General features: G+C 44.3%; 1 protein-coding gene across 1 annotated transcript in view; it reads right to left on the reverse strand.

The window, feature by feature from the left end:
• Positions 1–2,151: 2,151 nt before the first annotated feature.
• ARK2C (arkadia (RNF111) C-terminal like ring finger ubiquitin ligase 2C) overlaps positions 2,152–25,181 on the reverse strand; it is a 97,618-nt gene continuing 74,588 nt past the window's right edge. The window contains exons 4-8 of the mRNA XM_058168109.1: positions 18,705–18,834; positions 15,261–15,359; positions 14,489–14,584; positions 9,168–9,274; positions 2,152–2,844 (exon numbers count right to left, since the gene is read on the reverse strand). Of these exons, the coding sequence (XP_058024092.1) occupies positions 2,727–2,844; positions 9,168–9,274; positions 14,489–14,584; positions 15,261–15,359; positions 18,705–18,834 (550 nt within the window). The 3' untranslated portion in view covers positions 2,152–2,726. The remainder of the gene's footprint in view (positions 2,845–9,167; positions 9,275–14,488; positions 14,585–15,260; positions 15,360–18,704; positions 18,835–25,181) is intronic.

The raw sequence follows: 25,181 nt of genomic DNA on the forward strand, positions 1-25,181 counted from the left end.
AGGGGAGTGCACTGAGGGGATGCCCACACCCATAATTCAATGCACCGTTTTCACCCTCCCCAAGCTCCTAGAAAGGCTCTGGAGCCTGGGGAGAGTGAAAAACAGACCTTCCCCACCCACCCCCAGAGGACTTCCGGAAGCCGGAAACAGCCTGTGTCCCGTCTTCCGGTGGGCCCAGAAGGCCCCAAAATCAGCTGGTGCGCACCAGAGCTGAACTAGGGCAACGCTCACATACCCACTGATATGGCTGCATGTGCCACCTGTGGCATGTGGGCCATAGGTTCGCCATCACGGCCATAGCTCATGGACTTCTTTGGTCAGTGATCCGTGGACATGGCCAGAAGTTACAAACAACACTTTATGAGGAAGAAGAATATTTAAGAAAGAGATTAATTGAAATAGTTAGGTGTGCCCTCCTTTCTGAGAGCGGATTCTGAGAAATCAAAATGGAAGCAAGTATTGTCCCAACGCTGTGCTCTAAATAAAGTATCCAGCGCCAGCATATCTACAAGGAGGTAAATCTCCTGTTCTTATTCTCTCCTCCAACTTCTTTCCAGTTCTCTACTTCTCCCTTTTCCTCAGACTCTCCTTCTCGTCACAAAACTTGATCCCACACGAGTAAACGCTCCTCAGGGAAAGTTGGCGAGGGGGACAATTTTTGAATGAAAACAATACAATATTTTCTCTGCTCCACCGATGGAAGGAGAGAATAGTAGACACCCACCCACCCCTTTCCTTAGAGGGAAATATATTTGGCAAGATTTAATCTGGGTCGGTCACCAGGACCAGATCAATTGTGGTATTCAGCCGGTTCTATCGGGTTCGAGTGAACTCGTAGCGGCAGCTGCGGGAGGCTCTGCCCACCCACCCGGATATCATCATGTCCCGTTTTTGACACTCTGCAGAGGTGCGTGCGCTCACATTTGCAAACCAGTAGTGAAGGTAAGTGAATACTACCCCTGGACCAGAGGTTTAATCTTCTGGGTTTTTGGATTTGTGCTGAAGCCCATCTTCAGGTCATGTCTCTCTGCTGAAATACGTGTTTTGGGCTTTTCTATGAGTTGTAGTTACGTGGTGCTTTCAATTGGTTGATTCGTGTGTTGATGACCGGAGATTGTCTGTTGTTTCCTTGTGCTGCCAAGCCCTCAGCTCCTAAGGTGGTGTTAAATCAGCACTCCTGCGGACTGACAAGGGGCCCGTTTCCCAGGTTTCTCTGGGAATAAGTTCCCTGCGTAGATTGCCTCTGTTACTATGTAAGTCAGACAGGGAGAAAGCTAACCGTCAGATTGTGAGAACAGTGCTTAGACGAGGAGACCCGAACTCATTGGTAGCCTCACATTGCAGTGAACTCAGATAAATTCAAAAAACACACTGCATTCAATTTTGCAGCTACTATGATTGTTGGTCGAGCAGAGACAAAATAAGTTTGTCTGCGTAGATTGCCCTGCGTAGATTGTCTCTGTTACTATGTAGGTCAGACAGGGAGAAAGCTAACTGTCAGATTGTGAGAACAGTGCTTAGACGAGGAGACCCAAACTCATTGGTAGCCTCACATTGCAGTGAACTCAGATAAATTCAAAAAACTCACACTGCATTCAATTTCGCAGCTACTATGATTGTTGGTCGAGCAGAGACAAAAATAGCCAGATAAATAATTGAAGCCTGGGAAACGGGAATGCTGATTTACCACCGGCTTATCAAATACTTAGGAGCTGGGCAACACAAAAAAAACCAACAACAGCCCATTGCCAGCCATCATTCAGCCAATAGAAAGGCACCACATAAATACGACTCCAAAGAATGGCCCAAAAAACACATCTTCCAATAGAGAGAAGTTCCCTGAGGATGGCATTCTAGCACGAGTCCGAAAGCTCGAAGATTAAAACTCTGGTCCCGGTGACCGACCCGGATTGGATCCTTGCAACATTATCCCGGGACACATATTGTAATATTTGCCTTCGTTTGTGAAATATATTTTCTTCTCACCATGTTTCAGCCAAACCCAAAAACTCAAGGACCACGTCAAAAAAGAAAATAAAATGAAACTGAAAAAACAAAAACAAAAAAACAAAACAAAAAAAAGCCCCCCAAAATCACCCTCCACCCCACCTCACCCCCCCCAATGCAGTGTTTGGTGCAGATTATATAACAGCGACATTTCCATCACAAGTTAACGGGGCATCAAAATACAACATCCTTGAAGCGCACATGCTCTGACAACCTCCGTAAGAAATAGCTAAGGAACCCCTAATGCATGTCTACTTATTCAAGAGGTATATATATATATACAACCCTTTTGAGAAGTAGGATTGGAAGGCCAACGTTGGGCCACCTAAGTACCTTCAGTTTTCACAACTAGCGCTTCCCGCAGAGCGTTCGAGCCGTCTTCCCTTTGCATGTCAGCCCACGCATGCAGCTCGGATCCCTCCCTACGTTCAGATTATTTTAACCCTCAAATCATCTTCGCCGTCGTCGCCCTTCTTCTTCCTCTTCCTCTTGTCCTCCTCTTTTTTGATTGATGGATGGATTGATTTCATTAAATAATCTGTGGATGTGCTTTGCAGGCTTTCTTCAAAAAACAAAAACAACTCTACTCTAATGGCTCAGAAGGCAAAACATTTTGCGGCAAAGGGCCCGACGGCCCCGTAAGGACCACGAAAACAGAGCAGGGGGAGGGGCGGGGGCAGTTCCACACCCACCTACCCACCCCCGCATGGCGGTTCATTTCAGCTGTCCAATCCGAGTTGTGTTTCAATGTCCACTCGGCAGATGGGGCATTTCTTACTGGTTGCCAGCCACTGGTCGACGCACACTTGGTGAAAGAGATGCATACACGGCAATCGCCTGTAAGATAGAAGAACAAAACTCCTCATTATTCCGCAGGGAAGCCAGATTTGGTCTTCATCAGATGCAACGGTCGAACATTAAAATAAGATCTATAAAGGAGCGCAGGGTTGAAATGAAGGGTCTTCGGTGCTCTCTGAAGTTGGTTGTTTTCTTGCAGATCTTTTGTTACCCAAATTAGGTAACACCTTCCCTTTCCTTCCTTCCTTCCTTCCTTCCTTCCTTCCTTCCTTCCTTCCTTCCTTCCTTCCTCTTTGTTTTTCATTTTTTTTCTTTCTTTCCTTCTTTTCTTCCTTCCTTCCTTCCTTCCCTCCTTCCTTCCTTCCTTCATCTTTGTCTTTCATTTCTTTCCTTCCTTCTTTCTTTCCTTCCTTCCTCCTTCCTTCCTTCCTCTTTGTTTTTCATTTCTTTCCTTCCTTCCTTCCTTCCTTCCTACATTCCTTCCTTCCTTCCTCTTTGTCTTTCATTTCTTTCCTTCCTTCTTTCCTTCCTTCCTACATCCCTTCCTGAGTTCAGCATCGTTCAGTCCTTCCTCCCTCCCTCCCTCCCTCCCTCTCTTCTGTTCTGACCCAGCTTCCCAAACCTGACAATCCCTCTGAAGCAGTAGTGGGTTTCAAAAAATTTTTACTACCGGTTCTGTGGGTGTGGCTTGGTGGGATTGGCATGGCTTGGTGGGCGTGGCATGGGAAGGATACCGCAAAATCCCCATTCCTTCCCAATCAGCTGGGACTCGGGAGGCAGAGAATAGATGGGGGCGGGGCCAGTCAGAATTTTTACTACCGGTTCTCCGAACTGCTCAAAATTTCCGCTACTGGTTCTCCAGAACTGGTCAGAACCTGCTGAAACCCACCTCTGCTCTGAAGTAAACTCAAAGATTCCTTTATTAGGAGTGCCAGCAGCCCCGGCAAAAAAGTTTCTATCTCAACGCAGGCTAACAAGGCCATCCCGCCAGAAGATGAATAGTTGTCTGCCACACCTATTCATCTCTGCCACCTGCCTTTTATTCCCCAGAGCTAGGATGGGGCTTCACTAGCAGCAGTTGCTCTTCTGTCCCAAGGATCAGCCCACAGATTTCCACTGCTCTCCTCTCCTCTGCCTCCTGCACATCCATGCATCAGGCACTGGATCCAGCTGTTCTTTCTCTTCCTCATCAGCTACCTCCAGACCTGGGGGCTGTTGACTCTCCATCTGAGGGCTGACAGACAGCCCAGGCTCTGTCTGTCTCTCTCTCTGCCAGCTCCATTCCCTCTTTGCCCTCAGACTTTCAGGTTGCCTTGATGCTGACCGTGACTCTCATGCCTCCTTCTCCTCTGATTTGGCTGCTGGAGGGATTGGCAGCCAAAGGGCCACAACACCTCCCTCCCTCCTCTCTCTTTCCTTTCCTTTCCTTTCCTTTCCTTTCCTTTCCTTTCCTTTCCTTTCCTTTCCTTTCCTTTCCTTTCCTTTCCTTTCCTTTCCTTTCCTTTCCTTTCCTTTCCTTTCCTTTCCTTTCCTTTCCTTCCCTTCCCTTCCCTTCCCCTTCCCCTTCCCCTTCCCCTTCCTTCCTTCCTTCCTTCCTTCCTTCCTTCCTTCCTTCCTTCTAATTTGACCCGATTGGGTAATGAAACAAACCAATCTTAGAAGGAACCAAAGACACACACACACACCCCTCCAAAATAAGATATACTGTGTAACAGACTGAGATACTGTTCTTTGCCATGTGTCAAGGCAATGATCAGGTGTCCATGCAGTCGCTTCGTTTCGATCCAAAGGCAATAAATACTCCAGTAAATAAAAGGATTTTAAGCTTTATTTCTAGCTACAAACCATAGCATAAAAAAACATACCTACTTAGCAAGGGGATAACCAAATCTCTTGCAGGCTGCCAGGACAATAATGACCACATTTCCATAGTAACCAGAACTAGTTTTCATGCATTAAGATCCCCACTAATAAACAACAGCCCAAAGTTTTTATCAAAACTTGGCACTATGACTTCATGGTCTTGCTATGGTCATGGGGCTGCAAGACTGGCTGGCACAGGACTTTGGGATGGGTATCCAAAGCCTGAGAGGAAATCTTCAAAGCTACGTGAAGATTCTAAACTTCTAGATGTCAGCTTTGGAAGCCATATTAGGCCAGAAGCTTCCGTGCTGCCACTTCCTCCTGCGTGGGAAAGTAGGAGGGGGGATTTAGTAGAGGGGTTGTCTTTAGACATAGTAGCATTCTTCCTGTCGGTCAAGGTCAGGCCGATCCTGCATCTGGAGGAGGAGTGGTCGGAGTGATCCCTCAAGATGGGATAGTTGCAGTGGTGAAATCTACATTTTTTTTTATTACCGGTTCTGTGGGCGTGGCTTGGTGGGCATGGTAGGGGAAGGATACTGCAAAATCTCCATTCCCACCCCACTCAAGGGAAGGATACTGCAAAATCCCCATTCCCTCTCCACTCCTGGGGAAGGATATTGCAAAATCTCCATTCCCATCCCACTGTGGGGCCAGCCAGAAGTGGTAGTTGCTGGTTCTCTGAACTGCTCAAAATTTCCACTACCGGTTCTCCAGAACCTGTCAGAACCTGCTGGATTTCAACCCTGGATGATTGGCGATTGGAGCATGTGATCGACTGCGGAGTCAGGGGGTGGTTTGGGGTTTTTTGATTTACTGAGGAAAAACCCAGACCTCTCAGACTCGGGTTTTCCCAGATGTGCCAGTTCACCTATCCTAGTAAATAGAACTTTGAAAGATGCTTGCTTCGGAGTTTTTACTTGGAGTTGGGGTTTTTTTTTCTGGATCACTGACATTAACCTGAATCTCCATTAAAGCATAACGGCACCCCTAAAGGGGGCTGTCAGGGGTGCTGAGCCCCAGCATCTACCTAAACCCCGGGTGGTGCAAAGACTCAGTGAAGATGAAGGAGAAAGAAGAGATCACAGAGGGGGCCGACAGTAGACTCTTCTTAATGAAGGAGAAATCAAAATATGTCACTCAACTCCTCGAAATAACAACGGTCTTCCGCCTTGCCACTACAACCATTGCCGATACGTTCCCCCGTCCCAGTCCATTTATTCAGGCCTAGTGTCCATTGATGGTTCTCACCCTCCAAGACTCTTCCAGAGCTAGAGGGGGATGGAGCAAGGGAAGGGGGTACCCATTTACAAGAATCAACTCAACTAACCGTCGGTACTAAATTGGTGCTAGATAAGGATTAGTGGGATTCAAGAGGGATTGGATTTAGACCGCTTACGGCAGGGGTGTCAAACTCGATTTAATTGAGGGCCACATCAGGGTTGTGTTTGACCTTGGGGGGCCAGGGCGGGCGTGGCCAGCTTGACATCACTCATGTCAGGGGTGCCTGTGGTGGCCGGAATGCTCTGCCAGTGAAAACAGGCGCCCGAGCTCCATTTTTAGCTGCGACGGCCTCCTACAACCCTCTGCCAGCGAAAACAAAGCTCCATTTTTGCTGGCAGAGGCATTATGGGCCGGTCCTTCGCTGTTTCCAGGGAGGCTCCACGGACCAGATCTAAGCACCTTGAGGGCCGGATCCAGCTCACGGGCCTTAAATTTGACACCCCTGGCTTACGCAATGTTATTACTCCAGGCTGATACCTCTCTTAACTCTACCCCCAGACTTTCTTTGTCTTTCTCCTACACTTCTAATCTTTAAAGAATGGGGCTTTGATTGAAGGGGAGCAAGCCAGGGGTGAAATCTACTTACCTTCCTTACAGGCCTGGAAGTCTACAAGCCCCGCGCGCGCACCACATGCATGCGCAGACCTTCTGTGCATGTGCAAAACCTTAACCAGGAAGTAATGACACCCAGGCGGTGGGTGTTGCTGGTGGTTCAGCGATCACTACCGGATCACCGAACCACCAGCCACGATCGCTACCAGATCGCGAGATCCGGTCAGAACTGGGAGCATTTCACCCCTGGAGCAAACCTATTAAACATTCAGATATAAATTTAAAAAATCACTTGGCCAGTTTTGTAGACAGTGTTGGCTTCTGCCTGACTATGGAGCTGGTCTAGCAAATTTCCATTATTTTTAATTTAAAAATGGAACCAGAAATTGGCTGGCCCGGAAAACTGTTCCTAAGGCTGTAATTGCAACAACCCCCCAAACACCAAGGACGGTATCCAAGTAACTGTAATTTTAGCTGTGTGCAGTCTTATTGCACAGTCTGGAGAAGGCATCACTTAGTTACTTATAAAGCTGCGGTGTTAAGAGCTGTTGCTCTCAACAAGCTATTAGTACTGTTGAAAAGTATCTCATGGTAAAATATCACTTGAGGGTTTTGTTTTGCTTTGTTTTGTTAAAAGCAGAAAAACCAAGTAGGATGAATGACTGGATCGTTAAAGATGGCAGTTTTTAATCCAGCTATTCTCCCCCCTCCCCCGCTTACGATGCATTCATCTCTTTTTTTAAAAAAAGTATAGGCAGTGAAACAAAAAGGAATTTGTGTACAGGCTTGGAAACAAATTTGACAGAGAGAAATTTATATGACTTGCCTTAACTTTGACCCTGAAATCTGGGGATTGCAAGAGCCAGAAATATTCATGAAACAGAAGTGCGTGAAATATAGCAACTTCTGGTGTTTGAATCTTAGATAAGCAGATACCCCAAAGTGATAGAAACACTGTTTAAGAAGATGCTGAATTGTTCTACCTACATGACTCTATCTCAGGAAATCAGATCATTTAATTTAATCATTTGATTTAATTTAATCTCTAAAGCACCAGAAGGCAGGACAAGAAGCAATGGATGGAAAAGAAAACCAAGCTAGAACTATGGAGAAATTTTTCTTTTTCTCCACTGTAGCACTCCCTGGAATAGAGAATAGAATAGAATAGAATAGAATAGAATAGAATAGAATAGAATAGAATAGGAGAAAATTTTAGACTTTCTTGTCCAGAACGGGACAACTTGTCGCTGGACAATTCTCTACAGGACAATTCAACAATTCAATTTAATTTTTTTAAATATTTTTTTTTTAAATGGTGTCCTTTAATGATTCTATTCAACTATTTCTTCAATATTAGTGCTGTGCCTCGGCCGCCCTCCTCTCTGCAGCCGGGCCCCTCCCATCTCCTGCTATCTGAGTCAGAGTCTGATAATGAAGAGGAATGGCCTGGCATGCCTCCAGCCCCCAGCCCTGGCACCATGCCAGGACAGAATGTCAGGAATGAGCAAACAAACCTCCCTTCTACAGCGTGTGAGCACGAAGCCAGCCACGTGCTAGAATTGCCGGCAGCAGATCAGGAGGATGGAAAGTCACAGTGGACGGATCCCCGCTTCCGGAGGATGGAGAGGCGACATCAGCAAAAGGAAGGGAGGGGCAGGCCTGGATAAGTGCTGAGTCATGGAGCCACACCCCATGGCCTATATAAAAGACCAGCTTGAGTCAAGCAATTTGAGTCAAGCAAAGTCTCATCTGGCTTGCTGAAGTCACACCTTGGATTCCTGCCTGCCCTGAGAACTCTGACACGAATTTGGCAAAGCTGCAGAGGCTTCGTGGCCACGCTTGATACAAACTTCCCAGACCTGGCTGTCGGAGGGGGAGTGGGACACGACAATTAGTCTCCCATGGTGAGTTGGCCATGGTGGCTTGTCATAGACCCTCTGTGTCAAGCTGTATACAACCCAGGGGTGAAATGCTCCTGGTTCAGACCGGATTGTGCGATCTGGTAGCGATGGGGGCGGGTAGTTCAGAGAACCGGTAGCAAAAATCCCTGCCCCACCCCACCCCACCCCACCCCACCGCCCACGCCTCGCTGTTCCTCTTCTCTGTTCCTGAAGCTCTCAGTGGTGATATAGCTGCAAACGGCCTTAAATGACTGTCGCGACACTTCAAAGGGCCGCACTACAGCTGATCAGCGCTGTAGGTGGCTAGTAGACTGGTGCCTCTATTTTTAAAGAAGATAGACCGGTACACTCCCAAAAAAAGACAATTAGTAGACCGGTGCCTCTACTTTTAAAGAAGGTAGACCGGTGCACTCCCAAAAAAAGACAATTAGTAGACCGGTGCCTTTATTTTTAAAGAAGGTAGACCAGTGCGCTCCCCAGTTTTGTATACTTTGTTTATTATTTTTATTATTCATTATTATTGGCCATGCCCATTCAGTCACCTGACCACCAAGCCACGCCCACCAATTAAGCCACTCCCACAGAACTGGTAGGGAAAACTTTTAGATTTCACCCCTGATACAACCTTGCCGACAGCTCCAGTTCCAAATATCAGCCTGAGGGGGTGAATATCTGAATGAAGGGCGACTAAGAGAACCTATGAACCTGTAAAGCGAGAATTAAGGACTCGCTGTCAATCAGAGGACCTGTAAGAATAAATGATACCTGACATCCTCGCCGTCTTCAAGCATTGAGAGACAGATGGTGCATTTCTCATCGGTATCTGACTCTTCTCCTTCTTCCTTTTCTGTTTTGTCTTCCTGCGGCCATCGCTGTCAGCAAAGGCACACACACACACATACACAAAAAAAACAGTGTCACAACAAATGCTACTCAAATGAAGAGTAGCAAGGTGGAGAGGTTCACAATTATGGTCCCAGTGTATTAGGTGGTTGGAGAAGAACTTCCACTGAGAATTCTACAGAATGGTTGGGACCAGTTCTAATTTGCAATTCAACCATTTCTTAGGGGACGGGTGGATAATGGATGCATCTTGCCTCCCACCCTCCCCCCTTCCTCCCAGTGAGAAGAATTCTCAGTGTACACTTTCACCGGTTTCCTGCTAAAGAAAGACCACTGAGTCTCTGGAAGGCTGCCCTTTTAAGAGACATTGATCTTAAGAAGGTTTTTCTAATTCCTCTCTGGTCTGGGCAAGCTGTTAGCTTTCCCCGATGATCTAAATAGCCCAGTTTTGCAAATATCGCCACAAGGAACAATTTTTCTCTCCCCTTCAGAATTCAAGGGAACCCAGTGTGGAATGGGTTGACAGGCAGACAGATGGATGGAAGCAAGGATGGATGGATGGATGGATGAGGGATGAATGGATAAGGAAGGGAGGGAGGGAGGGAGGGGGAAGGGGGAAGTGACAGCTAGAAAAGGAAGGCAGGGAGGGAGGAAGGAAAGTGAGAGAGATAGCAGGAATGGAGGGTGGGAGAGAGGGAGGGTAGGAGAAAGGGGACGGAAGAAAGGAAAGAAAAAGGAAGGAAGGAAGGAAGGAAAGAAGAAAGAGGGAGGGGGAGGGGGAGAGAAAGAAAAAAGAAAGAAAAAGGAAGAAAGAAGGGGAAAAAAGGAAGGGAGGAAGAAGGAAGGAAGGAAGGAAGGAGGGAGGGAGGGAAGGAAGGAAGGAAAGAAAGAAAGAAGAAAGAAAGAAAGAAAGAAAGAAAGAAAGACAGGAAGGAAGGAAGGAAGAAAGAAAGCGGGAAGGAAGGAGGGAGGGAAGGAAGGAAGGAAGGAAGAGGGAGGGGGAGGCGGAGGGAAAGAAAAAAGAAAGAAAAAGAAAAAAGGAAAGAAAGAGAGAAAGAAAGAAAGAAAAAAAGAGGGAAGGAAGGAAGGAAGGAAGGAAGGAAGAAAGAAAGAAAGAAAGAAAGAAAGAAAGAGAAAAAAAGACAGAAAGACAGGAAGGAAGGAAGGAAGGAAGGAAGGAAGGAAGGAAGGAAGGAAGGAAGGAAGGAAGGAAGTGGGAAGGAAGGAGGGAGGAGGGAGGGAAGGAGGAAGTGACAGCTAGAAAAGGAAGGAAGGAGGAGGGAGGAAAGTGAGAGAGATAGCAGGAATGGAGGGTGGGAGAGAGGAGGGTAGGAGAAAGGGGACGGAAGAAAGGAAAGAAAAGGAAGGAAGGAAGGAAAGAAGAAAGAGGGAGGGGAGGGGAGAGAAAGAAAAGAAAGAAAAGGAAGAAAGAAGGGAAAAAGGAAGGAGGAAGAAGGAAGGAAGGAAGGAAGGAGGGAGGAGGAAGGAAGGAAGAAAGAAAGAAGAAAGAAAGAGAGAGAGAAAGACAGGAAGGAAGGAAGGAAGAAAGAAAGCGGGAAGGAAGGAGGAGGAAGGAAGGAAGGAAGGAAGAGGGAGGGGAGGCGGAGGAAAGAAAAGAAAGAAAAGAAAAGGGAGAAAGAAAGAGAAAGAAAAAGAGAGGGAAGGAAGGAAGGAAGGAAGGAAGGAAGAAAAAAAGGAGGGGAAGGGAGAAAGAAAGAAAGAGAGAAAGAAAGAAAGAGAGAAGGCAGGAAGGAAGGAAGGAAGGAAGGAAGGAAGGAAGGAAGGAAGGAAGGAAGGAAGGAAGTGGGAAGGAAGGAGGGAGGGAGGGAAGGAAGGAAGGAAGGAAGGAAGGAAGGAAGAAAGAGGGAAGGAAGGAAGGAAGGAAGGAAGGAAGGAAGGAAGGAAGGAAGGAAGGAAGGAAGAAAGAAAGAAAGAAAGAAAGAAATTTGTTTTGGCCCTTTAATGGTATTAACCAGTGGTGGGATTCAGCCAGTTCGCACCACTTCGGGAGAACCAGTTGTTAACTTTCTGAGCAGTTTGGCAAACTGGTTGTTGGAAGAAATCATTAGGGCAGAGAACCAGTTATTAAATTACTTGAATCCCACCACTGGTATTAACCATATCTAAATGATCTTCCCATCGGGGAGATCAACTAAGTCAAGATGGCAGCTGGCCATATCACTGAAGTTTTGCTCCTTTTTTTATGCCCCTAAGCCTCGAGGCCTACAAGATTTCTCTCGATATGTCCATAGATCCCCCAAAGCAGTTTTTCCTCGGTCTCGAGAATTTTAAGATGTCGTCCCCCATGCTGGCAATTGAAGTCCACGTATCTTATAACGTGGCCATGGTTGAGAAAGATTGCTCTAGTCCAGAGGATTTTAAAAATGGCTTGGAAAACAAATTTAACTTGGTTTCATAAAACTTCACATCATAATTATGGGACTTCTGCATGGACAGAAACGGTGCTTAAATCAATACCAATTAAAATAAGGGAAAGTTCATTAAAGTGGATATATGTACGAGCACAGCGCATTAATAACAGACTCAAAGAATTGGCAAGCAAGTAGCACATCTGGAAACGTATTTACCTATAAGGTGTTTTTGTGTGAAAATGCAAAAGTTTTAGAAAAAGACGCTTTAATCGAAGCAGGGAAAATAATTAAGCACAATGTTACACTAGACCAGGGGTGTCCAAACTTGGCCCTTTGGAGAGTGGTGGACTTCAACTCCCAGAATTCCCCAGCCAGCATGAGCTATAAATTTAAGCAAGTTGCTAGTTGGAGAATTCTGGGAGTTGAAGTCCACTACCCTTCAAGGGGCCAAGTTTGGACATCCCTGCACTAGACCTTAGATTACACTTGTTATCTGGCTTTGAAGGAGCAAATGAAAAACATTAAAAAAAAACCAGATTACTTTTTTGCTACTCTTTCCTAAACAACTTACAACCAGCATTTGGAAGTCTGCAATTAATCTTTCGATATCAGTCCGGGTTCAGCAATGTTTGCAAATAATCCTAATGGAAAAGGCGAAGGGGGGGAAAAAATGGGTTTCGCCGAAGCTAATTTTCTAACCATTTAATATAGCTTTAGGAATAATGGATAAATAGAATTAATCTATGTCCCACATTTATTCGTTATAAAAGAAAAATGAACATTGCATAAGTAAAGATAGGCCTTGATTTACTAACCATTTGTTGGGCAACCATTTGAAATTACAACCGCACTGAAAAAAAGTGACTTAGGAACATTTTTCACACGTACAAACGTTCCAGCATATCCAGGATCATGTGATCAAAATTTGGATGCTTGGCAACTGACTCATATTTATGACGGTTGTAATGTCTGGGAGTCGTGTGATCCCCTTTTGCGACCTCTGGATGAACAAAGTCAATGGGGAAGCCAGATTCACATAACAACCGTGTTACTAGCTTAACAACCGCATTGATTCACTTAACAATGGGGGCAAGAAAGGTCGTAAAATGGGGGCAAAACTCACTTAACAATTGTCTCGCTTAGCGACGGAAATTTGGGGCTCAATTGTGGTTATAAGTAAAGGACTACCTGCAATATATTTGAAATTTCTATTGTCCAATATCTAAATGATTTTATGTACTTAAGTCCTGTGGGGGATGCATGGATTAAAATGCCATATTGCAGGCTAATTCTGCCCACTGCCAGGAGTTCAATCCTGACCGACTCAAGGTTAACTCAGCCTTCCATCCTTCCAAGGTGGGTAAAATGAGGACCCGGATTGTTGGGGGCAAGATGCTGACTCTGTAAACTACTTAGCGAGGGCTGTAAAGTACTTTGAAGCTGTACATAAGTCTAAGCACTGTTGCTATTAATTGTCTGGGTGGCACAGTGGTTAGAATGCAAGTATTGCAGGCTAACTCTGCCCACAATCTGGAGTTCGATCCTGACTGGCTCAAGGTTGACTCAGCTTTCCATCCTTCCGAGGTCAGTAAAATGAGGACCCGGATTGTTGGGGGCAATTTGCTGACACTATGAACCGCTTAGAAAGGGCTGTAAAGCCACTTGAAGCGGTATATAAGTCTAAGTGCTATTGCTACTTAAGTTTAATAATAAAGTAAAGTCTTTGTAGCAGAGCCCCAGAGGTAGGCGACACATACTGTAACAACCGGTTTTCCCAGAACCAAAAATGTGCATGCGCGCCTTCCATATGCATGCATGCGACATCGAAAAACCAGCGATTATATAGGACGTGATAGCGTCAGGACAGGTGGGTGGGTCCAGCCGCTGGTCAGAATTACCAGTTCGCCCAAACCGGTCCGAACCAGCAGCAGCCCATCGCTGCAGAATCCCTATATCTCCCTGGGAAATATGCCTACATATGCAAAGATGTGAAGGAAGGGAAACATTAAGGGAATCATTACTCTCTACATGGGGCTCCCCTTGAAGAGCACTCGGAGACTCCAGCTAGTCCAGAATGCGGCTGCGCGGGTTATTGAGGGAGCGGTTCGGAGCTCCCATGTAACACCTATCCTGCGCAGACTGCACTGGCTACCTGTTGTCTTCCGGGTGCGCTTCAAGGTATTGGTTACCACCTTCAAAGCGCTCCATGGCTTAGGACCAGGATACTTACGGGACCGTCTACTGCCGTCTTCTACCTCCCAGCGACCAGTGCGTTCCCACAGAGAGGGACTCCTTAGGGTGCCGTCAGCCAAACAATGTCGGCTGGCGGCCCCCAGGGGGAGGGCCTTCTCTGTGGGGGCTCCTACCCTGTGGAACGAGCTTCCCCCTGGACTTCGACAATTACCTGACCTTAGGACCTTTCGCCGCGAACTTAAAACCTATTTATTTTGCATGGCTGGACTGGCTTGATTGTTAAAATTTTAATTTAATTTAATGGGTTTTAAATTTCTGTAATTTTATAGGGTGTAATTTGTATTTTAAATTTCTTTGGCTAATTGAATAAGTTTTTTAAGGGTTGTTCTTAATATTGTATGTGTTTGTGTTTGTATTTTATTTGGTTGTTCACCGCCCTGAGTCCTTCGGGAGAAGGGCGGTATACAAATTAACATATTATTATTATTATTATTATTATCATTAAGCGGACAATGAAAGCAAACAGTGTTTGAATGTAAAGAACAATGGAAAGTTAATAGCTTTGGACCGAATCAAGTGAAAAACAAAAGGTGGTGAGTTTTAAAGTTACATTTATAAGCTAATTTATAAGCTGATCTCTGTTTGGGGCATCACATCGGCCTTTCTTTCAATGCTTACCTTCTTGTATTTGTGTGGGAAAGTGAACCGTTCGATGGTGTTTTGCACAGCTCCCCTACTCACACTTCCCAACCTGTCTTCTAGTTGCAACAACTCCTGGATCAAAAACAATAGAAATGAAAGCGCATCAAAGAGTTTCTGTCTACAGTAGACTTGTTTCGCCAGCTATTTCTGTGACTTTTCCATCTGACTTCAATCTGAGTTGAAGTCCACAAGTCTTAAAGTGGTCAAGTTTGAACCAGCGGCAGGTTTCAAAAAATTTTACTACCAATTCTGTGGGTGTGGCTTAGTGGGCATGGCTTGGTGGGCATGGCAGGAGAAGGATACTGTAAACTCTCCATTCCCTCCCCACTCCAGGGGAAGGATACTGTAAACTCTCCATTCCTTCCCCACTCCAGGGGAAGGATACTGCCAAAATCCCCATTTCCTCCCAATCAGCTGGGACTTGGGAGGCAAAGAATAGATGGGAGTGGGGCCAGTCAGAATTTTTACTACCAGTTCTCTGAACTACTCAAAATTTCCACTACTGGTGCTCCAGAACTGGTCAGAACCTGCTGAAACCCATCTCTGGTGTATCTAGATGAGGGGACGTTCAACCTTGGCAACTTTTTAAGACTTGTGGACTTTAACTCCCAGAATTCTGGCTGGGGAATTCTGGGAGTCGAAGTTCACAAGTCTTAAAGTGGTCAGATTTGAACGTCTCTGCGCTAAAACATGTGATTAAGGGGCAGTCACCCAATAGATGCAAAAAAATGCTTTTTTTGGGACTCACCTCATGACTTTCTCGCACGGCAGATGAGTGCCGATTTGGATTCAGTCCCTGAAGAGCAAGCAGCTGAAACTGAGGGTAATTTCTGATTTCGTGGACAACCTGTGAAGTGATGAAGAGAAACAGCTTTGATGGGTCTGGCTTTCTTCTCCATGGCTTCAGGGAACATCAGATAGCCTCTGAAAAGGGTCGCTCATTAAACACTTTGAGGAGCTGCCCAAACTCCAGGGCTCACCCAGTATGGCTGACTCTGAAACCATTTCTAATCACACTGGCGAAAATTAGCGCCGTTTCTTCTCATTCCTCATTTCTGAGGCAGGAAAAGCTCAGAATGTGTGGTGGAACTTTATAATAAAAACTTTACTTCTTTCTTTTTTTAAAGTCTAACTTTTTTCAAAGTTTCCTTTTTTTAAAAAAAAAGTCTTTTTAAAGTCTGGGAAATGGGATAGGTATAGTGTAGATCAGGAAGTTGAAAAGAATATCCTCCCTTGAAAAGGAAGGAAGGAAGGAAGGAAGGAAGGAAGGAAGGAAGGAAGGAAGGAAGGAAGGAAGGAAGGAAGGAAGGGAGGAAGGAGGATAGAAGACAGGGAGGAAGGGATGGGAGGGAGGGAGGGAGGGAGGGAGGGAACATGGGACAGAGGAAAGAAGGAAAGAAGAAGGATGGGAGGGAGGAGGATAGGAGAGAGGGAGGAAGGGAGGGAAGGGAGGGAAAGAGGGATGCGCAAGAAAGCAAGGGAGGGAGGGAGGGAGGGAGGAAAGGAATGTGGGACAGAGGAAAGAAGGAAAGAAGAAGAAGGATGGGAGGGAGGAAAGGACAGAGGGACGGAGGGAGGAGAATAGGATAGAGGGAGGAAGGGATGGAAGCAGAGATGGTATTCAGCCGGTTTGGACTGGTTTGGGGAAACCGATAGCGGCCATTGAGGGTGGGCCTGGGTCCACCCACCCACCCCGGCTTAATGCTGTCTTATTTAGCCATGTTTTTGAGGCCAGGCACATGCACAGACGGCTGGGCGCATTTGTGGAAGGCGTGCATGCGGTGAACTGGTGGTAAGAATATGTGAAACCCACCACTGGATGGAAGGGATGGAGTGAGGAACGGTGCAAGGAAGAAGGATGGGAGGGAGGGAGGGAGGGAGGAAGGAAGGAAGGAAGGAAGGAAGGAAGGAAGGAAGGAAGGAAGGAAGGAAGGAAGGAAGGAAAGAATGAATCCTAGTCAATCATTCAGATCAAACAGTCAAAACTGAATTGGTAAAACCAACTCAGGATTCACATGCTATGTCCAAGGACAAATAATTCCTCTAATTGTTCTTTCTCCCCGCTGGAAACGTTCCCTTTTCAGGAAGACTGTGATGCCCGTTTCCCAGGGCTCCTGAGAAGGGGTACCTGGGGATGTAATCAGTGGTGGGGTTCAAGCCATTTAACAACCGGGTTCTCTGCCCTAATGATTTCTTCCAACAACCAGTTTGCCAAACTGCTCAGAAAGTGAACAACCGGTTCTCCCGAAATGGTGCGAACCGTCTGAATCCCACCACTGGATATAATCCAAAAAGTCAACAAGACACATATAAAACAGGATCAGAGCTTCGATTGTCCCATTGCACCATTAGGGCAGTCCCCTTGACTTCCTGGATTATAACCCCTGGAGCTCCCAGCTCCTGGAAGTGCCCTGGTCATGGATCAGGTATCAGAGGGTCTACATTTCCTTGTGTCTTTCATCCCATCATATTGAGTGGGGGGGGAGGGTGTGTGTGGAAAAAACAAAGAAGGAAAAGAAAGACATTGCACTGAGATTTTGAGAGAAGGTGCTTTCTTCTCCGCTGCAATCCTCTCAAGAACCACTAGATGGGGCTTTGCACATAGGAGATTTACTTCTCTTTACTGCCCTCTTGTGGCCATTTGGATTCTTGTGCACCAGTTTCTGCTAGCCGTCTCTTAAGGGAATGTTTGCCAATGAGATGCTCCTTATTGTTGTGCCTCGTCCTCCCTCCTCTCCTAAGCCGGGCCCCTCCAGTCTCCACCCGAGCCTGTTATCAGACTCCGAGTCTGATAATGAAGATGAACGGCCTGTCATGCCTCCAGCCCCCGGCCCTGGCCCCATGCCCGGAGAGGATGTCAGGAGTGAACAGACAAGCCTGATAAACTTCACTCCTACAGTGTGTGAGCAGGAAGCCAGCCACGTGCTAGAATTACTGACAGCAGATCCAGCTGAAGAGAATTCAAAGTGGGAGGATCCTCACTTCCGGAGATCTGAGAGGCAACGCCAGCAGAAGAGAGGGAGGGGCAGGCCTGGATAAATGCTGAGTCATGGAGCCACACCTCACAGCCTATATAAAGGACCTGCTTTTGACATTCCAACCTTGAGTCAAGCAAAGTCTCATCTAGTTTGCTGATATCGGACTCTATCGCTGAAGTCACAACTTGGACTCCTGCCTGCCCTGATAAACCTCGAAGGAATTTGGCAAGCTGCAGAGGCTTTGTTGCCATGTTTGATATGGACTTCCTTGACCCAGTCGTCGGAGGGGGAGTGGGACATGACACTTATATGTGCTGTGGTCCACCAGCAGCCTGTGGAGCTGGCAACAGAGTTGGACAGCAATGAGGCTGAGGAAGAGTGTGGGCCAGTCCTAGAGGCTGAGGAAAGCCCGGATGAGGGCTCTGCATCGGAGGCTGAGGTGGGGCCAGGGCCATCGGGGAGCGAGGTATGGACTCCAGAGGCTGACAGTAGTGAGGCAGAGGAACAAGAGGAGCCTGTTCCTAATGCACGCATGAGAAGAGCTGCCAGAAGGCAAGAGCAGCTCAGGGAAAGAGGACGACTCGGGAGTAGGACCAAGAGATGATTGGCCCCTCCCATAAGGCTTAAAAGACCAGCATTTGGGCTTTGCCGGAAAATAACATTGGTAGCTTCGTCTTCTTGCATTTATTTTGTATCGGTGTCTTCTGAACATTTGCCAAGAAAGGCCTTTGGCAGTTTGCCTAATTGGACCAAGGTTGGTGATAGGACTGAGGAATTTGTGTTGGGAGGAATTTGCTTTAATTTAGTTGAACTACGCTGAGAATGAGCTAATTCTCAGCTGTTCGAATAAAGTTTGTTTGTTTTTACACTGACTGAGTTTCCTACTACCTACTTAGGCCTGGGTCACAACAATATGTCAGAGGAGCACAGAGAATTATCAAATTCCACATTTCTGGAATTCTGAGCAATACGGCAATGACCAAAAGCATTCATTTGAAGCCATTTGGAGTCAAATTTGGAACTGAAAATGAATAAGGCCAGTATTATATTTTGGGATTGATATCGTTTTTTTCAGACAGTTTGGCACAAAAATGGAATCATTTCATTGGAATACAATTTTTTTCCCTTGCAAGCGACGGACTTTTGAAGATTTTAGTGCAGCGGACATTATTCCTGACACCAAACTGCTTCTGCTAACTTACCCCTTGACTTACCATCTGTGTTGAGGATGTATTCTGGGGGAAATGATGCATTCTTTGTGGAGCCAAATAATGCTGATAATGTTGAGGAACCGGCCTGACCTGGAACTGGTTGTGACTGAGACCCGCATCGACACTCAGATCCCTAGAAGGACAAAAATCAAAATTGGGGCTCAATAAAATGGACAGCGTAATCATCCCGACCTTTAGACAACTTTCCCTTGTCAAAATACCTACAATCATTTCCTGCCTGCATTGCCGAGGCCTAGCTGCTAACAGATTGTGGAGGAAAACAGGGAAAAGTCACCACATGGTGATCATCCTATATGATAGTGACCAGACATCCCGCTTTTGGCAGGACAGTCCCGCTTTTTAATAATTTGTCCCGCGTCCTGCGGCAATTCCAAAAAGTCCTGATTTTTTTTTTGTTTCACTACCATTCTGAAAATGGGAGGCGGCAACGCAAGAGGAGGAGGCGGAGAAGGGGAAGTGGCGGAGAAGGGGGCGCGAGAGGGAGGAGAGGCGCCACTTGACTTCACCCAAGAGGAAGAGAAGAGCCGAGAGGAGAGCTGAGGAGAGCCGAGCCTGCCTGGAAGAGCCAAGAGGAGAGCCGAGCCTGCCTGGAAGAGCGGAGAAGCAGCAGCCGCTCCTCCTCCTTCAGGCAGGTGGCAAGACTCAGCACGCATGCGCAGCCCCGCCCCCCACCCACCCCCGTCAATGGTGTCCTGCTTTGCCATGGCTGAAATCTGGTCACTTTATCCTATATCAAAATCGAACAGGAAATCAAAAGTTTCAAAGTTGGAGGAAGTTTTAGGGACATTTCTAATTGGTTTTGCTGTTATACTTCCCTGAGGGTAATCTGAATGGGCATACCTATCCCCCCCAAAAAATATTCCAAACACCAAAGGGAGCATCAATGAACAATGAAAACAATGCAAAGAAATTTATTATTTTTAATAAAGACACAAAGTTTAAAAATGTTCAGCCCTCTCTCGGATTCTGTCTGTATCTCCCCAAGAATACCGTGGAGTTGGGGTTTTTTTCAGTCTGTATTTAGCTCTTGGAATTTTAAATTAATTTCATAGCTGTTTTTATATTTATATTTTTACTGCGTTGTAAGATGATCAGTCATTTACAAGAGCCTCAGAATGAGATGGACAGCATATCATGGTTGCAGGAACTGGGTATGTCTAGTTCAGGGGTCTCCAACCTAGGTTCCTTTAAGACTTGTGGACTTCAACTCTGAGAGTTGAAATCCACAAGTCTTAAAGGGACCAAAGTTGGAGACCCCTGGTCTAGTTTGATGAAAGGAAGGATTAGGAGTGACGTGATAGCAGTCTTCCAATATCTCAGGGGTTGCCACAAAGACGAGGGAGTCAAGCTATTCTACAAAGCACCTGAGGGCAGGACAAGAAGCAATGGGTGGAAACTCATCAAGGAGAGAAGCAACCTAGGGTGGCTCAGGCTTTAAGAAGCCTGTTATTAAACACAGCTGCCTACAATTACTGCAGGTTCAAGCCCCACCAGGTCCAAGATTGACTCAGCCTTCCATCCTTTATAAGGTAGGTAAAATGAGGACCCAGATTGTTGGGGGGGCAATAAGTTGACTTTGTAAATATACAAATAGAATGAGACTATTGCCTTACACACTGTAAGCCGCCCTGAGTCTTCGGAGAAGGGCGGGATATAAATGTAAACAAAAAAAAAAACCAAAAAAAAAAACCTAGAACTAAGGAGAAATTTCTTGACAGAACAATTAATCAGTGGAACAACTTTCCTCCAGAAATTATGAATGCTCCAACACTGGAAGATTTTAAGAAGAGATTGGATAACCATTTGCCTGAAGTGGTGTGGGGTTTCCTGCCTAAGCAGGGGGTTGGACTAGAAGACCTCCAAGGTCCCTTCCAACTCTGTTATTATATTATATATCAATTGAATAATACCTCACATTTTAGGAAACTCTGATCTAGAATACGCCTGTTAGAGAGCAATCGTCCCCGTCTGCAGAAGGGCTCAAATGGGGCATTATTATGAATGAATTACGGAAACAGAAGTGACTCCCCTCTGAATGCCTTTGAGCATTTATCTGGTCTTTCCCAGACAAAAGCTGTCCCTTTGGGAAGATTCCTGTAAAATAGGCATTCAGCAATAAAGTAGCTAATCTGAACTCTACATGTAAAGATCTGGATGTTCAATCCTGACATTTATCTTCTTTAACGGGTCTTCCATGTAGGGGAAAAAAAAAAGATTATTAAAAAAATTCCACTGAGAACAGATCACTTAAAACGTCTGTTTCGTCGTTCTAGCGTTGTTGTTGTTTTTGTTGAGTGACTGATAAATTAACTCTGGGGTCGTGGAACAAATTCACCTTCGGCTGAATTATTCATCAGGAGGCAGCCAAAAAATATTTCGTACGTCGGCAGGGTAGACCGAAAGTCGGGCCTCGTAGACAATTTATTATATAAATTGCATTAAATGTACGAATCGGTTGTCCTTTTCTCCTAATTACTTTCTTCCTTGTTTGATGCACGACCTTTCAACGTTTCCAAGTACGATAATATTTTCTCTGGTAGAAAAGCTTGCCGCGATCGGTTTAACAAGCCTTTGGGCGCCCCATGTATCTCTATGTGTGTCTATATCTCTCTGTGTGTGTTTGTTTGTTTGTACAACACAGAGATGTCTATCGAAAAGCAGGGCCCTTAGGCTAATTGCAATGGGATAAATACACAGATGACAAAAGAGAGGTTTTCTTCAGAGGCAGAAGCACGTTTTTAACATAAAGTCCCTGCTTGTGCAAATATTCCCCTTTTTCTGATTATTTTTCCAACTGCCACAATTTTGCTCCTATGGGAAAGGATCTAAGGAGCCACTTCAAAAATCTACGATAGCATATGTGTGTGTGTACAATCCTGAAAACGATGGTATTTTCCATCTGTTTGGACTTGAGGGGACACGAGGGATTTTTAAGCAGTTCTGCAGATCTTTCCCTTCCGCCCCGCCCAAATTTTGAGATTGAACCCCACTTTCCATATGACTTGTCTCGGAGTGATTCCTTCTATAGGGACTTTTGGGGAGCCAAAAGAATTAAGAATGGAAGGGGAGAGAGTATATGAAAAGCATAGAAGGAACAAACAAACAAAAATAACTCCTTCCTTTCTCCTTCCCTTCTTTTTCCTTCCTTCCTTCCTTCCTTCCTTCCTTCCTTCCTTCATTCTTTCTTTCCCTTTTCCTTCCTTCCTTCCTTCCCTCCCTCCCTCCCTTCTTTCCTTCCTTCTTTTTTTCTTCCTTCCTTCCTTCCTATCCTCCCACCCTTTTCCTTGCTTCCTTCTTTCTCCTCCTTCCCTCCCTCCCTTCCCTTCCTTCTCCCCTTTTCCTCCCTCCCTCCCTCCTTCCTTCTTTCCTCCCTCCCTTTTCTTCCTTCCTTCCTTCCTTCCTTCCTGCCCTCTGTCCCTTCTCCTTCCTTCCTTCCTTCCTTCTTTCTTCTCCTTCGCTCCCTCCTTCCCTCCCTCCTTCCCTTCCTTCCCTCCCTCCCTTGCTTCCCTTCCCTCCCTCCCTCCCTTCCCTTTTTTTCCTTCCTTTCCACCCACCCACCCTCCCTCCTTCCTTCCCTTTTCTTTTTTTCTTTTTTAAAAATAATTTTTATTAAACATTTTTGTGGGGTGTTTTTTTTTTTGAAAACAAAAAAGAATCTTTTACAATTTTCTTCTCAACAATTTCATATCGGTAAACATTTCTTACATATCTATTTTTTCCCCCTTATTTCAATTTATCCTTTATACATATAATTCTAATATTGATTTATTTACATATGTACATATAGATAACAGTGCACACAATTTCGTTCCGACAATCTGCATCTTTTCTGTTTCCTCTTGTTTGTTACTGCATTTCCACTCCTATATCTTCCTCATTTATTCTTTCCTTGCCTTTTATCTCTTTCCTCTAACCGTTCATACCATTTCTCCTACACATTTCTCCAAATATTCTGTTTCCTCTTTTTCTTGTATTTTCTTTGTAATTCTTTGCATTTCTGCATATCCTCTTTAATCAATAAACATTTATTTGTTAACCAAATTCCTAAATATTTTATTTTTTGGGTCGTTTGAATGCCCATTTTATTTTCCAGTTCATTTTCCTGTTTCCTGGTGAAGTTTTTCGTTAATGTGTTTGTTTTAAGTTTAATTTTAAGTCCCACTACCATTCCATATTCTTCTATCTGTTGTATTAGTTTGGGTCCTGTGTGTATCGGTTGTTCTAAAATTTATTTATTATTTATTTATTTATTTATTATTCGAATTTTTATACCGCCCTATCTCCCGAAGGACTCAGGGCGGTTTACAGCCATATAAAAACATAAAAAACATAAGAATAAATACAAGTTACTAGATACACATCTTTTCATTCGCGCGGGGCTGGCTTAAATTTTATCGATTTTAAATTTTTTATTAATAATTTTAAATGGGGTTTTAGTTTATTATATATTTTAAATTTTTTTAGGCTAATTATAAAATAAGTTTTTTAATTTGCATTTTAAATTGTACATTGTATTGCCTGTTTTATTTTTGCCTGTACACCGCCCTGAGTCCTTCGGGAGAAGGGCGGTATAAAAATCAAAATAATAAATAAATAAATAAATAAGTTTAAAACAACATTTTAAAAAACTTATTACATTAGGCCAAATGTAAAAATATCGATTAAGATAGTATAAAACCCCATTTAAAACTAATTTTTAAAAACTAAACCCTAGGCCAGCCCTGCACAAATAAATAGATGCTTCTTAAGCTCGCGGCGGAAGGTTCGAAGGTCAGGAAGTTGGCGCAGTCCTGGGGGGAGCTCGTTCCAGAGGGTGGGAGCCCCCACAGAGAAAGCCCTTCCCCTGGGTGTCGCCAGTTGGCACTGCCTGGCAAATAAATAAATAAATAAATACTAGATCATCAACAAAGGCTTGAACTTTATATTCTTCTTCTTTTTTATTTTCAAGCCTTTTATTTCATTTTCACCTCTAATTTTAACTAACAATACTTCTAATATTAGTGTAAATAATAAGCAAGATAGGGGACATCCTTGTCTCACTCCTTTTGCTATAGTAAATTTTTCAGTGGTGTCTCCATTTATCTTTGCCGTTTGTATTGAATATATTTTTTCTACCATTTTTTATGAATTTCTCTCCAAATTTCATGTTTTCTAATTGCAAAATAATAAATCTCCAATTTAAATTAACGAAGGCTTTTTGGGTGTCCAAAAATATTTAATGCCACTTGTTTACCGGGTGTGCCTCGTAATATTCTAATATGTCTATTATAGTTCTCATGTTGTTTTTTATTTGTCTTTTTGGTAAATCCATTCTGGTCAGAGTGGATATACTCATTTATCACTTTTCTGAATCTTTCCGAAATTATTGATGTGAATAGTTTATAATCTGCATTTAGTAGTGATGGGTCTATAATTTTTGATTTGTTGTTGATCTGTGTCTTCTTTTGGGATAAGGGTGATGAGGGATTTTGTCCAAGAATTGGGTATTCTGGCCTCCATGAGTGCTTCATTAAAGATTTCTAACAATATTTCCTCTAGTGGTTCTTGAATTGCCTTATATAATTCTACCAGAACAGTGGTGGGTTGCCCCCAGTTCGGACCGGTTCTATGGAACCGGTAGTAAAACCAGCAGGATGCTCTGCCCACTGACCCAAATATCATCAAAACTCCTCTGTGCAATTAAACATATATTTTCATATTCTAATTCTCTTATTTGTTGTGTATCTTTCTATAAAAAATTTTTTGGTTATCATTTGATGCGTATATTGAGACCAATAGTATTATTTTTTGTTGTTTCTATCTTGATCATTAAAATTCTTCCCTCCTCATCTGTGTATATTTGTTTTGATTTTAATTGTTTTTTGATGTATACTGCAATTTCTCTTGTGTTAATGATACGTAGAGTTTGCCTACTCTTGGGTGTTCTAGTAACTTTCTCTGCTGTTTCTTAATGTGTACTTCCTGTAAATTTATAATATTCATATCTAATTTTTGTAGTTTTGTAAATATCTGTTTTTTTAGCTGATGAATTTAGACCATTTATGTTTATTGAGATCATTTTTATTTCTTCCTCCATTTTCTTTCTTATTTATTCTTTGTTCTTAATCTCCTTGTATTTCTTGTTTCTCTTTGTATTTTTCCTCTTGCTCCTTCTTTCTCTATTTTTTCCTTTTCCTGTTTTCTCTTTTCTTCTTGTTCCCCATCGTTCTCTGTTTGGTATTCCTCCTGGCTCTTGCTCTCAGCTTCCTCTCTACTGTCTTGCTCTTCTTCTAATGCAAAGTGGTATTCAAAAAATTCTTGTGCCTTATCTAATGTATCTATTTTGAATTTTTTCTCCTGCCAGGAGATCAGAATACCCTCTATTACTAACCATCAGAACATTATGTTATATTTATTTAGTTGTGATGTTAGGAATTGATAGTTTCTTTGGTCTCTCACTCATCTCGGAATTTGTTTAAA

The sequence above is a fragment of the Ahaetulla prasina genome, chromosome 2 (assembly GCF_028640845.1).
Source record: "Ahaetulla prasina isolate Xishuangbanna chromosome 2, ASM2864084v1, whole genome shotgun sequence".
Lineage (NCBI taxonomy): Eukaryota > Metazoa > Chordata > Lepidosauria > Squamata > Colubridae > Ahaetulla > Ahaetulla prasina.